This window comes from Rhea americana, unplaced genomic scaffold (assembly GCF_003343005.1).
Source record: "Rhea americana isolate MKP2758 unplaced genomic scaffold, rheAme1 scaffold_143, whole genome shotgun sequence".
Taxonomy (NCBI): domain Eukaryota; kingdom Metazoa; phylum Chordata; class Aves; order Rheiformes; family Rheidae; genus Rhea; species Rhea americana.
The window spans coordinates 502,850-520,278 of record NW_028185517.1 but is presented as its reverse complement, the minus strand read 5'-3'; the positions used below and the strand labels follow the sequence as shown (position 1 = coordinate 520,278).

Genomic DNA, 17,429 nt, shown 5'->3' with positions numbered 1-17,429 from the left:
TCAGACTCCGGTCTACTTTTATTCAACAATATACATACAACTTTTTTTGACTACAGACACTTATCCTATGTTTTATATAAGCTTTTGAATTCTGGGAAGACTAAACATGTCCAGGTGACAGCAGCACTCCTATTAACAGTAGGTAGATTATTCACGAACAGTAAATAAAAAAATAAAAATGCACTGATCTCAAAAGTAGTGCTAAACAGAAGGCTTAAAACAACAACAAAAAATACTCCTCAAGCAAAGACCTGCTAAACTCCTTAGAGATTACACACAACTAAGGGTTCCCTTGCAGGCAAGGGCCTACAAGAACGAGAGAAAGACTGAATAGATACAAAATACTAAAATAAATAAAAACTTTTGACAAAATGGAATAGTCTGAACTTCCCCTAAAATTTAGATTGGACCAGTCTCAAGTACCTCCAAATCCCACCATGCGTCTACTTTATCATACAGCTGTTCACATGTGATCCTGATTCCTGATAGGGAAAAACTCAAAACATCAGAGTGCAGGACTGCACACAGACATTAAAGAAACTTCTCAGCAGTACACAGCAAATACTGCAACATACCGCACAGCACATACTTTAACATTTCTGCAGTTGCTAGCTATCTGCTGTATTATCGTGTATTTTTCAAGGGATTCCGTGTTCACATTATTAGCTTTAGGAGATTAAACTCAGGAAGACTGAATACGCATAATCTTTGCCTCTGACAGATGAAGTTTTAAATTTCATCACCTTTCAGCTGCTCAAAATCCTTCTACAAACACTAGTGCTTGTTTTATGAGCATCAGATGTTACCAGATTCTATTTGTGCAGTCAAGTTATTGAAATCTAAATGATTAAATTCTGCAAACAACTAGAGTATAATAGAAGAATGCAATCCAAGGAAGTTTATACAGTTATTGACTGATGTTGCTACAACTTGAACTAGACTGGAGGCCATTCCATTGCAAAACTGTGTTTACATCCACATTTTTGTATTAGTTGAAAGTGGAGGTGATTATGAATTTATGAAGACTCAGCTAAAAAAAAATAAGAGAAAACTGCAGACCTTTTGCTGATTAACTTAGAACAGCCATACCTATGATTTCTACTAAGCATCATGTTTTTAGCTGTGGGATTTGTGTAGAGGGTTTCTTGACTCTGGCTAACCTAAAACTCATGGCCTTGCAATCAAGTATGTGCAGAGGGAGTTTGACTAACATGTAAGACTTTCTAGACCAGTCTTCATAAGCTCTTTTTAATAGAAATATGCAGATACTCTTGGTTCTACATGAAATATGAGATCGTAAACTGAATTTACTCCTCTCTAGCAGTTCTTTCAAGCTAGATTTTGTCTGGAGACAAACTCTGGAGAGTTTGGATTCTTCCTACTCACTGACAAGCTCAAGAGCAACATTTCCAAAGCACATACACAAACATTTAATGCAAAAAGATGGATGTATAAGACAACTTTGATACAAGCCATTCAACAACAAAAAAAAAGGGGGGGGGGACATCTGAAACAGAAACAAACAGCAATATTTATATTAAGAGAATAAATTAAATCAAATATAGTACCTTGGATTTTCAGGCAACCTTTCAGATTTTTTTCTTCTTCTTCTTACAGTAAAGATAGAAAACGTTTTTTAATTCAGGTTCTTATTTTAGACAGTAGTAGATTTGACCCTTGGGATGCTTCTCAGAGATTACTCAAAAACTGACTGATTAGAAAACTTCAAGTGCTGACTGTACATTGCTCTGGCAGAGGCACTGCAAAAGCAAAGCCAATATTTCCTCCACTCTTAGCATTCACGAGTTTGTCAGCATCACTAAATTGCAGAGAAACAAGCAACTCTACTAGTTTTAATGAATTATGGTTAAGTAGAAATCATAATCCTAGAAGATTAATCCATTTACTCAATGCATCTGTACATCCACAAAGAACTCTTCCCCTTAGTGATTCATTTCATAAATAATTTAAATTTAAGACCTAAGCAGTCTTAGTCTTCCACAATCACAGTAYAGATGCAAATGAAAAACCAGTCACATCATAAACTAGTTTTCTTTTTAATTCAGATGTAAAAGAGTTCTCTGTAACACTTAAAGCAAGTTCTTTCTCCCAGTTTCCAAAGACAGTTCAGTGACAGAGGGAGACTTGTATTAAGTCTTCAACAATATAGGGCTAGATTGAGATATATTGAGAAAACACTGGAGAATGAGCCAAATTATTGTAAATGAATGAGCCATCTCAGGAATGTGGCTATTGTGTCTTTTTCTTCAAGTCCCAAAGTATTTCTAATAAGTTAACAGAAACTGACTACAACAGTGTAACACTAGAGCCAATGCCTTTAACAGGCTAGCACAACAGGTTTCACACTCCTGGAGTAAAGTCCATGAAGAACTGAACTCTAGAGACAAAAGCAATGGTATCAGCTGAGAAATTCATTGATACTCAGTACATACAACATTAAGAATGCRTGCTGACTACAGAAACTGGTAAAATAGTGAGAAAAAAAAACAACCAAGAACAGCCCAGAAAACAGCATCCAACTACAGTTTACTGATTTTTAACTAAGAAATATTGATGTTGATATAAACTGTACACAAAATACAAAGAAATACTTTGCTGAGCAAAATAGAAGTTTTTCAGTCAGTCTATAGATGGATTTTTTCATGGCATCAGAACATACGGATTTAAACCACAATCCCTTTAAGAAAGYCAAAATCTTTCAATGTTATTTGCAATTTCCATGGACCAGCAGCTATGAAGGTAACAAAAAAAGAATTAATATATTAAAGATACCTCCACCAAATGTGATTAGCCAAAAGCAGCTGAAAATTCAGCTGGATTAACTGTACAAAATGGGATGAGTTGATGTAGTGCAGAAACTGCATTATTTTTAGACTCCTCCCCACCCCCGCTTCTCTTCAAAATGAAGGCAACAGAGCTGCAGTTATGTGGACGGAGCTTTTTTAGTCTAGGTCAACACACTGTATGCATACAACACAGATAGCAGCAAGGTAACTTCTTTGTTTTTTTGGTGGGTTCTTTTGGGAAAGTAAGAAGGTGCTTCCGAGCTCTGAAAAAAGTGAGCATGGTCAGAACTCTTCATGGACATTACGTGCGTAGTCCATAAGTTTGCTGCCAGTGAAGTATTCACTGTATTTCAGGATCTCTTCCAGCTCTAAGTGATGGTTTTGATTTTCATCTGCTACTGCTATCATTTGCTTTGCTTCATTTAGGGCATTGTACTCATTCATAGGATCCATATATTCCTAAAACAAATAAGACAGTCATTTCACTCACTAAATACATATTTCCCCAAACCAGAATTCTAAACTCCATCTCTATGCAAGCTTCAGGAATTGAGACCAATATAAGCCACTTCAAAATGAACATAAGTCACAGAAAAGGGCAATAGCACATCGTTAGCAGGATTACATCTTTCTCCTGGCTATTTTTCCATTCACTGCTTCCTCAACTGTTTTAACATAAATCTAGACTTTTCTCAGCTCATGTTAGCGTTTAAAATAAATGCACTTTTAATATTTTTGTTGCAAACTGAACCCAATAGTAAAACCAGTGGTTCTTGTGAAGAAATATCAGCTCCAAATATTTGAAGCTGCACACCTACCGCTCTGTATGAGTTGATTTTTCTTGTTTATGGAGGTAATCTTTTTAGAGCACATTTAATTTGGAATATGCTAATATGTTAAAGCTACCTGGCAAAGAGATTTATGGAGGCAAAAAGTCTTCAAAATGAAACATTTCCCTCACTTAACTTGAAATAACTTTAAAGTTTTCAAACAGTGCATTTCGGTTCATGATACAGAGAACTCTAGAGATATTTACTTTCACTTTTCATCTTCAGATGAAACATGGTATAATGCTATTCTGTAAAAGATCACAATTAGAACACCTGAATATATACACAAATATATATTTATATGAATAATTTATTTAAAAATCTCAGATTAAAAAARTGGATAAAATTCTCAGCAAAAATGCTACTAATTATGTCTATGTCTGAGCATAACTGATGGATCATAAATCCATCTCTCAAACCCACATAGATGCATACTAGTAAGGTTAAAAATTTAAAGTGACATTCATCTTTTCTCACTGCCTATATTGCAATCTGAATTCTGGTAATCAAAGCATATTCTTATATTCTAAAAAGAAAGCTAAAATATATTCTTATATTCTAAACAGAAAGCTAGAAGTGAGCCACAAGCCTCTTCCACTTGCCAAATTGCCACAATTATAGGGCTACAAATAATGTGTTGGTTGGTAGACTCTTCTGTAGACAAGTGTTAGAAAGTCTCACTTCTGCAAATAGAAGTCCAAAAAAGGCCACAAACTAATATCCACACTTGAAAGTATAATTTGTATTTAAAAATAGAAAAAATAGTCTCAAAGACATGTCTCTTATTACCTGTTGTTTTCTAGGCTAGTGGAGCACCAGSGTTTATTTTTTTGTTTGTTTTTTCTTTTTTAAAATGAATATATAGATCGCCAGTTACTTCTTTTGTAACTGAAAGTATGTTGCCCCTTTAATTAGAAGGCCTAATGAAGTCGAAACTTTCTTTTATGCCCCAGATATCCATAGCAACGTCTATGACAAAAACCCCCTAAGAACATAACTAAGAATAACAGGAAAATTCCCCCTCTCTTTTTAAGAAAAAGCATTACACCATCTTACCTACAACCACTGCAGAAGAACACTATAATCCAGAAGCCTTTAAAGAAGTCATACTGTCAATTCAAATATTTCTGGATTTGAAATTTTCTAGAGTAGTTTCAATCCTGTATTTGTAAGTCATCTACGGGTTTTAAAAAACACTTGAAATAATTATATAGGGAAGACTTACCTCCAGCTCTTCCATTGTAACAATACCATCATGATTAGCATCAATGACTTCCTCAAATTCCTTCTTTCTGTCTTTTACCCAATCATCATCAATATCTTGAGCTTGCTGGTTCTCTACAGTACCAACAGGTAATGAAATGAACTCTGAAAGAGTTAGTTTCTTATCTCCATCTTGATCTACAACAGAAGTACATTGTAACTGAGTTGAAAAGCTTTTGCTTAGAGTTAATTAAAAATGAGAAATTTCTTCATGTCAACAACGTTATTAATACAGCCTGCCTAGTTTCAGCAGTCCACAATCTTGACTCCAGCACAGAATAGCTACCATTTATATCTATGCGGGTAACAGAAGACTCGCTGCATTATAGTTCACAGAGTGTTTTAGAAGGCTAAAAAACATGCACTCATNAAAAAAAAAAAAAAAAAAAAAAAAAAAAAAATCTAACTGGTCTGAAAGATATACCAGCTGGCAGGCTAGGGGTATCTTTTATATTCGAACAATTCACTGCACTAGAAAGTCTATTACAGCTGTACCCAGCCTCCCCCTAAGTTAACATTCTAGTAACATTAACCCTCATAAAAACCCTGTGTACTGGAGTTTTGTTTGTACATCATGCAGTTAAGATATCACTGGACACTCTTCATATTTATTAACCCAATTACTAGCAAAGTAGAAATTCTTTTTTAAATGTAGATGTTCTAGTGATTTCAAATATCCTTAACTATTGAGTCAACAGAAAAAGACTTGCACCAATACTTATGAATTAAACAAAAATATATTCTTAGAAGTCTCAACCATTTATTTCCACTATCAGGTCTGTATGTCACATCTCTTATATTACTGCTATACTGGAAGAGTACAAAGCAATTAAATACCTCCTCACTGAACATTCATATCAATATATTCTAGACTATTCTAATATACATCAACCCCTTTTGATTACTGCTACAATGACCATGCAGTGCAGCAGCACTTGACTGTGATACAGTGTCAGCTGATCTTCCTTGAATAAAGGACTCTGAATAAAGGAATAAAGGAATATCTTTCTAACATACGATGCTGTGCTGTTCTTTAACAAGATATTAGATTTAGCCTTTAGAGATCCACAGAAAACCCCAAGTAATGTCAGCATCTGTGTTTACACTGTATTTTCCTTACATTTTGTTCAAGTTTTGCTGCTACTCAACGAAATTAAGTAAATAACTCCCAAGAAAACGTGTTTTAAAATGCCATACCCAGATCTCGGATGATCTCTTTCACCATAAATTTAAGCATTCCCCTACTATGCTCTGGGTGAAGAAAGGACAAGAATTCTTCTTCATTCAACAASAGATCAGGCGGTGGATTGTCAGCTTGGTACCACCGATCCTTCAGATTATCTAAAACTTCCTGTGCTAAAAAAGTAAGCAAGATTAAATCATTATTTTTAATCTAGTTACAGTTCTCAAAAATATACCTTGCCTGTTATTCAACTGTTTGGTTCACACGTTATCCTTGGTTAAAGTTATTTTACTGTTCAGTTGAGGATGGAGTGTGGGGGACAAAGGGAAGCACAGTGCAATTAGTTTGGACTAGCTAAGAGATGAAACGCTAGAAAAGATCCTCTAACCAAAGCTCTGAACTGAAGAAATGAAAATAAAGATTTAGCTGTACCTGCATCAAAACTGCAGTGCAGGAAGTGGAAACTATTGTAGAAGGAAGAAAAAAAAGATTATCTGCTTCAGGGAGTAGGTATGGCTAATTCAACTTTGTGCAATACTTGTAAATTCCAAGTCCTCCTTCCCTTTTTTGATATTTTAGAGGCCACTACCAACAGAAATTCTTCACCTTTCTGCCTTCTAGTAGTACCTTTCTTCTGAATTAATATATGCATTTTCTACTTAAAACCATGTCTGCACCTTTAACTTGTTAAAATAGGTTTCAAATCCAATATCCCCATCTCTTGCAATTTCAAGATCAAAAATCTAGTTAGTGTTTTCAGGGAAGATGTCAAATTTCCTTTCTACAGAAACAAAAGAAATAATAGAATAACAAGCCCCATAACACTTTGCATGCTTTCTTCTAAGAACAAATAACATCACTATGGACAGACCAAGGAAGATGCTTCTAATCTGTGAGCACCACTGTTTCACTGCTTTGTACATTACAACAGTTTAATTCTACTCAAAGGCACTTTGTAAGTCTACCACACATCAGAAAATATTGTTCTTCAACATCATAGTTCCAAGCATGATCAAAAGGGCATGTTTTTTTTACTCCAGCATTACAGTGCCCAGCTTTACTACTTCACACTGGCACTTCTTAACACATTATCTAAACCAAAACCAGTTGTATTGCTGGTCTAAACTGCTTTAAGGTATGTTCAAGCTCAAAGTATTTGAAAATAGTTGACAAAATGATAGTGATCTACCATAAAGTGCCGACAGAATTATGCACGCTACACTCTCGTAAAGTACAAAGGCTGTTTTTTCACCATACTACAATTCCAGTCGGCACCTTTACCCTCCATCACAAAACTACATATGTGAATTAAATTTTACAATTGTAAAAACTAGGTTTAATTTTTAGTTAAGTTTGATATAATAATCAKGAATACGTCTCATGCATAACTGTTTCTTACAAGGCTTGTAATTGAACAGGCAGAACAATTAGAATCATGAAGTTTGTAATTAGGAAACCAATGAGAAGACTTATCTTGCTCCTCCCTCTTTCCCTTACTATGTCAGAGGCTGAGAATTCAAAAGAATCTCCAACACAGAAACAACTCATATTCTTGGACTCAGAAACAGTCAGTATTTCTGGAAGAACTTTTCATTTTTTGAAACCAAGAAATTTCAGAGTGGCCTTTAGAAAAGCAAGTTTGAAAACAGTAAGCAGAGATGCGGGATTAAGCACCAAGAAATTTATTTAGTAATGATACAAGTATTTATTCTTCTTCCTTAGCTATTCTGTATTAGAAAGTAAGGTGACTTCAGACCTAGAACCTGCTAATGTTTTAGTTATCACTATAATTTAATGAAGGAAAACATTTTTGCTGCAAGGAGCAAATGCAAGTTGAACCACATGTACAAACAGACATACCAGAACCAGAAATCACTTTACATTTCCACTTATATCATTTTGACAAGCACTTTAAGTGAATTTTTCCTAAACTCAATTGAGAAAAAAAGAAATCATTGTTTGAACAAGTTTCCGCTAAGAGTATGCCACAGAGAGAGAGAGAGAGAGAGAGAGAGAGAGAGAGAGAGAACCTGCAACACATAGCATGAATACTACATACACCTACTGGTCATGAACATAACCAAACAGGAAAGAGATACCTGTATTTTTTTTTCCCCCTAGTGTGGGCATTTTCTAAATGACACACTGGAAAAATACAGTCTGTGGCACACCCTGCTATCCCCAAAACACACTAACAAATACAAGACTGAAGCATTTCACAAGTGCTAAAAATATTCTGAATCACCAGTCAGGTGTTGTGAGATTAAGATCAAGAACTCTTTTGGATTGAAAAGAAAAGTTTAAGTAATCTGTCTCAAGCAGCTCCTGCATGAGTTGAGAAGCTACAAGAGAAAAGCAACATATGGCAATATTTACAGTTTTGAACTGATAGTTACAATTAAAAGTTAAGTCTTCAGGGATTTTTTTTTTTTTTTTTGAACTTCCTTATTCTTCACGAGTTAGTGAGCATTCTAATGCAAATTGTTTAGAGTACTTATTACTTCAAAGACACTAGTAAATACAGAACAATCAAGTGACTTGCTTGTGCTTTTTCTATGTTGCCAACCCCAAATGTTCAGAAGTCACAAAGCAACCTCCCTTCTCCTGTCTTTCTTCAGGCTAAAACAGAACTCAACTTTCACCATCAGTTGAAAACGTAGCTGAGAACTTAACTAAGTTGTGTCCCCAGTTTTAGCGTGGCATCCAAACAATAGTATGKTAGAGGTCAACAGCAACTTTTGTCTAAGACTCAGACCATATGTCTGAGGATCTACTGTTGAGTTATTTTATGAAAAAAAAAAAGCCAACTAAAAAAATACTTTTGTGATGCAGGAAAGCTTGAAATTAAGTTTTGCCTATCATCCTCAGGAAGTGGTAGATAACCAATTCGATTTTCCCAAGCGATGCTTGTTACCTAGGTAGAAAAATGATTGTGTACACACTTCCCTTATTCAGCAAATCTTTTATCTGACAAGCATTCCTGTAAACTGTAGCTAACCACACTGCCATAGAACATACTGTACAGGTATTTCCCCTACCATGAAATTCAAAGGCCAATTTGCATTTTAGTTGCTTTTTTGATAAATGGAAAATATAACCTAACTCACTTTTAAATGACTAATTCCTGCAAGGAAAGGCTAAAGCTTGATGTTTTACTTAACAGTAAATTTAAATTCTTTCAGAGAGGGGAAAAAAAGTTACTCCTTGAAGAGTTACCATGTTTAGAACAAGTCAGATTCAATGAAAGTTTCAGAAGTGATAAGGAAGAAATGGTCAGTCCTGCTAACCTAAGAAGTCTCTCTCTCTCAAGAACTTTTGTGATATATGAAAGAATTGTTGGGCAAGCTTTTGCTATTAATTTGTAGCATGCTTTGCAATGCTTAAGTACACACCTACTTTAACACAACACAGTTTATTTGCTTATATATGCCTCCTCAGCTTTAGAGGAGGAATRGTGTATAGCCACCTCCCTTTCATTTGGAGCAAGAGGGGACCTGGTACYCCAGCTGACAATGGGCCACCAATAACAAGTCTGATACAGTCAGCAGACTATTAAACATAAATAACTGAAAACTACTGAAATAGGTAGAAAGAAATAAGCAGCTATGATTTTTGGTGGTAAACACTTGTATCAAGAGTGTTTAGGAGCACAGATCCGAGTTCCAGGGAAATCTAGTATTCTAGAGTCTAGTAATCTCTTAGGACTTGTTAGAGGCTGAAAAGCAGCTAAGACATTCATCTCACAATAAGAACAGTTTTGACATTTAGATTTAAAGGAAAATAAAGTGTACTCACTTTCCTCATCAATTTTTAGCTCTTCATTGTTTCTGATCTTCTCTATAATCTCTTTTTCATTAAAGCCCTTACTTGCCAAAAATTTAACTTTATATTCATCCCAGGACACACGGCCTGTAAGAGAGTGCTGTATCTCAGACATCACATAGTAGATTAAAATGCTTAACTTCTGGCCTCATTTCTTAATGAGTTCAGCATTGTAGCCACCACACTAACTTTTCTGAATAGAAAGATACTATCACCTGATTCACTTCATATTTCCTTAAAGTAGAAAGGTCTCATGAAAATAATCTATTGAAGTCATGGTCCTCACCCTCTTGTTCCTGGAGATCTTAAGATTTCCTGTGTCTGAGTGAAATAATGCAGCAGTAAACACAGAGGTCTACAATGCTGAGAGCACATTACTTCTTTGCTTTGTCATCTTAAGTATGATCACAACTGTTGAGATGCAAAGGGTTACAAGTAGTCTAAAGAAACTAGGATTTATCACAGCAGATCTAAAGGGCAGCCAGTCAGTTTGGCCACTAGCAACTGATTTGATGTCATCAGGAGACTGATGAATTATTCATCTTACCATCACCATCAGGGTCCACAGCTCTGAAGTGCATTTTATTCTCTTCCACAGCCTCCTGGAAGTGTTCATCCGTCTTTTCCATGATCCAGCGCTGCATCTCTTTAGCACTTATCTTTTTATCATTATTTATATCCACCCTGTGGAAGGACAGCAAACAAGATTTTGATTTTGGGAATATTCATAAAATCTAAATGAATTACTTTACCAAAAAATAACAAACATAGGTTGTTACAGAAAAAAAGCACATTATAACTGTCTCTGAGAAGTTATACATTCTTTCAACTAAAGGGAAAAGTAGCAAGCTAGTAAATTATTTCATAATTATATTTAAGTAAATATAAATAGACTCTGAGTTACAACAAGAAAGCATTCACGAACTACCAGGTAGTACGTTTCCTTCTGTTTCAAATCCACCTTTTCAAATCAGGCACCTAGGTAAGTACTTCTTAAAAAAATTAACCATATTTCACTTTATTATAAGTTAACCCATTTCAATATTATGCTTTTGAGTATGTTTTTAAAGTAGAAGAAACCACAAATATGCAGCTCATGGCATATTAGCCTTACGCTCATTTCTTAATGGTTCAAAACTGTCAACTGTAAGATGTAGAYTTCACTATTTTGAAAAAAATTTTAATATTCTCTCAAACCATTAACTTCAATATATTTTGCCAGATCCTGTTTACCCTTATTTTCCAAGGACTCCGAGGTTTACTGATGAGTTGCTTCCCTGGGTCTGCCTAGAGCACATCACAACTGTCGTGACCATTAAAAACAATGACATTAATACCTTTAGTACAATGGCTTTCAAGACTATATAATGCTTTGACTATAGGATAATATTTTTTTCCYCACTTACATACCCCTTGATCTGTTAAACACATTACAGCTGATTAAAATGCAGTTTTAAGAATTAAAACCAGTTCTGTACATACATTTAGTCTCCATTACTTCTCAGAGAAATCAGGCTCACGTTGATTTGTCAAAATATATTCTTGTACTCATTCCTATTGAGCTGCAGAAACACTTGTGTGTATACACATGTGATATATATGTGTGTATATACACATACATACACACACATATTTATAATTTTTTTGCCTCATTGACAAAATTGTTCGTAAATGTCCAGCCACTTTTTGCCTTAATATACTATCAAGAYTGCTTTAGCAAGGAAAAACTGCTGAGGTGGCAGTCTATTTTAAAGCTCATTTCATTAAAAAGAAGTTAATATAAAAACTACAGTTGAATAAATACAAAAATCAACATGACATTTTAAAGTTTTTCTGAGTACATCGTTAGGTATATATCCAAAAAGGTAGAGGTATGCTTAAAACTTAGAAGATATCAATGAAATTTAAAAGGTGAGATACTATTCGAAGTACAACTTTTTTTAAGAAAAGAAAAAATATCAGCTTGACTGTGTTTTTTTTTTTAATCTGTTTGCATCACTATCTTATCTGTTAAGATCACTATCTCAACACTACTGAATGTTATCACCGAAACTCAAAGTACACGATTTAACTTTAAATGTCAACTAAATGTTAAAAGCTTAGAGTTAAAAAATGACCCAAGTATCTAACCTCCTAAAATGCTTAGTTGCATTAGAGAGAGTTATACTAGGATTTTTAAATATTGTACTGTATCTTTGCACATATAAATACACAGACTCAGTATCAGCAGCTTTTCTGTAATGAACAACAAGACAACAGTACAGTTGTTGTGGCATTGTTCCACTTGTGCACCTTGCATTAGCCTGTGAACAAATATGGGTTTTTCACATGGAATAGGGACTGTTAAAAAATAAGAACGGATAGCAAAGTATTTTCCCCTTAACATTTAAGTTTCTTTAAATCAAAGTTATCAAACTTATTTCCAACCTGTATTCTACATTTAAATCACATACTAAATAGGTAAAAAGGTAGCAAGCATCACATTTATCTGAAATTTGAATCAGGGTATTGCTCCTCTAGTTCACGAAAGTAGACCTTTGTTTTGCTACCACAGTTCATAAAAAGTCTCCAATGACTCACTCTCATGAATCAGCAGGCACTCACTATATGATGTAAGTTGAAATCACTCCAGTGCCCATAAACAGCACTACTGCTTTTGAGAATTAAATATTTACAATTGTGTGAAAAACAATACCTGGCCCCGCATCAAGACTACATGCAAAGGGGGAGAAGGGGGAACCACCCACAACTGTCCATGTTTCCTTAGGTAATTATTTTATTCAGGATGGACTACCGAACATATTTCCCGTAATAACGAGCGTTTAAATAATTATGCACAGCTGTACTGGTAACTCACAGAAGACTGATCTTATAACATGGTTGTAGGGAAAGAGTGTTCTGAGCCCCAAACACTCAGAAATCTTACTGAAGAATAGTACATTTTAATGTACTCCTTTAAAAAAGGCACACATGCTCCCACACACAAACATGCATCGAAGAAGAACTGGAAAGAAAGAAGTTCAATAAAAGAAGCTTAATCCAAGCAAGAAAAATGTACCAGATCATAGTTTTGCTCAAACTTTCTACAGTTACATGTCTGTAAAAGTCTTAAAATTTCCTCAGGACTTCATGGTATACCAGCTCCAAAACAAGTATCAATTTTACTTCTTCCACAAGAAGAACTACCAACAGTTTTCTCCCACAGTGACATCTCAATCTGCAGAAATTTGTCTTTAAAGTACTATTTCCTGACTTGATAGAAAAGTGGAGACTACCATCATTAATTAGAGTTCAACAATACAGATTACAGGGAGAAACGTACCTTAACGCTCTCATAACTCTCATTCCAAACCAAATTAAACCACAGGCCACACAGTAATTGATGCAATGTAATAAATATACACCATCAGTATTTATACTATATTTCAGTAGTATCAGAATCATAACTCCTACAAAATAGTGTCTGCATTCAAGGTTAGCACTTCACTATTCAAACCGTACTTCATTCAACTATATTAATCACAAAATAAAGGTTTGTTTCTTATTCCAAGGCAGTTTTACCAAGTACACTACTTGGCAGGATAATTGTTAATTTTTTCTAACAGAAACCTGTAACAAGGGCCACACTGAAGAAAAGTCAAGCCTGGAATAACACTTTTTAACATTCCAGTCCAGTTTCTCAAAGCCATAAAAATCAGATTACTGTGGCCACCACTCATAAGGTTCACACCTGAAAGTATTAGCAGTTACCCTTTCATCACTCAGATGATCAGATTCATGTCTTCAGGTCCCTAAATGACAACACTTCAATGCTGCTCTACATAATGGGGGGGGGGGGGAAGGGAGGAGCAAGAGGCCAGTTTTCTTATCTAAAGGACCAAAGATAACAATTTCTTTGAGCATCAAGTACAAATAGCTACAGAGTAGGCTTTTGTTTCATCACAATGAAAAGCAGATCCAGGAAGTCATGTTAAAAAACAAAACAAAACAAAACAAAGCTATACTTTACACACTGAGGGGGATATGTAAAACTTAGGTTTTTACGTATGTTTGCTTTTTATATATAAATCTATTGAAAATACAAATCAGGATATATGCATTACTTAAAACTGAATGGCTTACAAACATCAACATAAATAGGTTTTTAACTGAACAATACAAATCTATAATCGAAACTGAAGATACCAAAACAGAAGAACTTAACGTGTCACCTGTCCACACTCTTTATTCTACATGCTATTGTCCTACAYTGGCTGTCATAATCAACATCTTCCCACTATGGACAGCAAGATTACAAGAAATGAAAACTTAAGATTTTGCGAGGTAGACTTGAAATTAAGAAAGGGGGCATGGAAAGATATAGATCTTGTCAAAACCACTCCCTACATGCAGTCTGAACACAGAGCCACAGCTGCTACATTGAGAGCTATCCTTACAAGAATTGCTGAAGCTCAACCTCTACCCAGTCATACTTTGTAGAAATGAGTTCTGCTTTACAAAAGGATTCACTCAATTTTGCAGGAGGGAATACAGATATGTATCAATCTCTGTGTTTAGTAATAACTAACATAAGTTCTATTTAAGTCTGTGACCTGATGAATGATCATCAAGGAGAGGCACTCAGCATAACACACAAGATTTTTTACTTTTCAACCACTAGTAGGGGGCTGCTTTTAAGTAGCTGAAAAGATCAACAAAATGCAAGTGCTAGAAGCAGGGAATCAGCTTTCAAATTCACAAAGGTAACACCATTACCACAAAAACATCCTAACAGAAAGCCACACGCATTATGCTACTGAACAGAACTCCCGAATTCAAGTGCAGAAGAGATGTAATTTAATTTACAAGATAACTGTCCCTCTAAAATCAAGGTTCACGAAAATCTGAGTTCTAGTACTTAGTGTCATTTATTTAGTAAAATCAGTCATCAGAAGTATGGTCCATTATTTTCAACATCCTTCATCTCAGGTACATGCACACCCCCAAGTTACAATCAGCATTAAGAGCACCAATATAATCTAGGTTGTTCTAACAAAATTAATCTTCAATTRCAAAAATACAAATAAAGCTAACTGCCATTTAGTGTCTGAAAGAACACATTAATATGCATTTCTAATTCTATTCTATTTACTGACCTCCAAACACACGCATAAGGTGAGATTATTAGCGGATACAAACCCTTTCTAGTACAAGAAGTGTTTTATAAATGGAAAAAGTGTTTTAATAGCTAAAAGTAAAGATACTACTTTACATTAAGTAAACAGCTCTATGGAGTTTTCAAAAAACGGCTGTAAAAGAAAATTTGAACTTTTATTCTCAGGATGCTTATTTTTCTAATTTCCCAGGAGTTAAACGCTTGGTTAGCAACAGTTCTTAACTCATGAAGAAAAAGAGTTGTCATTTTAACTTCTGAATTCCTGTTATAGTCTGTTAGGTATAATTGTTTTTAAACTCATGTATCTCCAGACACTCAAATTTGGACACTTAATATCTACTAGGAAGTTTTATGAACARAAAGATGCAGCTATGAGCTCATTAACCACAATCTTATTCACTGTGCATCCATCTTTTTTCTTCTTCTGGCTTCACTATGGGATCTTTTGAGTGTTCTCCCTCTACTGTATTTGCAGAGGTCACTGCAGCAACAAAACCCAGAATTCCAAAATCCAAAACAGTATAAACCCAAACAATAAGTAAGAAACTTAGATCATCAGTTGGAACTAAACTTACAGCAAAGCAGTAGGACTTACTGGAACTGGAAGAAAATCCCACTTTCAGTTTATTGCATAAGCATTCTACCACTGTTGAATTCCTTTCTTACTAATTCATGAATCTAAAATGTGAATATGATATCCTTTGAACTATGAAAAAGAAATACATCTTTTACTTTTCATCCCTAAGAAGCTAATCGTTTTCATACAGAAACAATAGCTTCTGCTATAAATTTTACCAGAAGATCATAGCACCAAACCTGAACACTGATTGTGACCCTCAAACACACATATACTCACTCCTGAGAGGGGCAAGGGGATGTACACATAGCTTACTTTGAGAAGATGACCATGAGCTTCTTCCTATTTTTTCTGGGTTCAGAATCTTCCTCAAATTCTTCCATTTCTTTTCCTAGAAAAACTTCTTGATGAAATTCTTTGTTAAGATGTCCATCCATCTCCATTTTGACCCCATTTAAGTGATCTGGGGGCAAGATCTCATTCTCATCTTTAGTATCAACTAGTTTTTCCTTTAGGGCAGAATTGTTTGCAGGCCTTGCATAAGCATCCATTAGAAGAAATACAAATAGAAGGGACAAATACAGAGATCCTAAACTGCAGAGAAAAGCCTGTCTTGACATCATTTTCTTCCCTCTTGTTCAAAATACTGGTCAATTAAATTATTGTGAATGGATTCAGTGACCTAAAAGAAAARCAAAAAACATACAGATAAACTCTAGAATGTCACTAATAAAACATCTCCTAAAATTCAGGAGAACCTCCATGTACACATTACAAGAAATTAATGTGCATCAGTTACCAGTCTACACAATTGTAACCTCCACTATGTCTTTGGAAGATAACATCCTTTAAAGGGCCTAGTTCTGCTCTGAAAACCATCTTCAGTTGTTATGGCATGAGCTGATCTAGCAAGTCATAAAACTCAATGATTCATAGAGAAGCAAATACAGAGCACCCAAGTGTGTGTGACTGTACATGTCCCAGAGCTCAGTTGGGGCAATGCCCCTAAGAGGGGCACTGCATTTCACAGCACACTAGAGAAACAGCCACAGCAGTGCAACAGAATTTACCACACCTCTCACAAAGTCACTTCAAAGGAAGAGCTGATAGACATAAACATCTTTTTGGAAACAGATGACTGAGGGAAACATGATTACAAATATCATCTCACAAAGCTGGAAACGCACAGGAAATGGCCCACAGGAAAAACAACCCCGGGGACAGCCCTTGCATGACCTGTTTACCACATACGAGTTCACAGACCTCAGAAAGGGGGAGGGGAGAACGCACACAGCTAAAAAACATCGCGTTTAGAAACACAAGCTTCAGTGAGCCGGGGAGGCATACAAATCCAGGGAGGGCTCACCCAGCCCAAAACAGGAGTCACAGACCAAGCGGTGGCAGCGAAACCTCACCACGGGGATAGGYGAAGGGAGCGGGCCGAGGCTCCCCCGGGCGCCACGAGGCCACTCGCGGCCCCGCTGCGCCCCGTCCTGCCCTGCTGACCCTGTACCTGTGCGGGCCGCCGCGACTCCTCATGCCCGGCCCGCCGCTGCGGCCTGGCCTCGCTCCCCGCGGCCACGACACGGCGGCAAGACGTCAAGACGTCAGCGGGGCGCCGACGACCGCAGCCACCACCCGCCCCCGAGGAACCGGCGGGGGGGAGGAGACGGGGCCGGCAAGCGCTGCGTAGGAGCCTGTTCACAGCACCGTGCCTACGTGTAAGGAGCGAGCAGCCGCCATCTTAGAATAGGGCAGCTGCCATTTCCGCCATTTGCCGGGCGAAGATTCC

At 36.1% G+C, this 17,429-nt stretch overlaps 1 protein-coding gene across 1 annotated transcript; it reads right to left on the bottom strand.

Annotated features, from left to right (window-relative positions):
* Nucleotides 1-17,404, bottom strand: SDF4 (stromal cell derived factor 4). Its single transcript, XM_085298948.1, has 7 exons — nucleotides 17,151-17,404; nucleotides 15,953-16,319; nucleotides 10,453-10,589; nucleotides 9,879-9,992; nucleotides 6,098-6,256; nucleotides 4,863-5,038; nucleotides 1-3,266 (listed from the first exon to the last, which is right to left on the bottom strand). The coding sequence occupies exons 2-7, from the start codon at nucleotides 16,258-16,260 to the stop codon at nucleotides 3,090-3,092; spliced, it is 1,071 nt and encodes a 356-aa protein (XP_085155074.1). The 5' UTR covers nucleotides 16,261-16,319; nucleotides 17,151-17,404; the 3' UTR covers nucleotides 1-3,089.
* Between the last annotated feature and the right edge of the window lie 25 nt (nucleotides 17,405-17,429).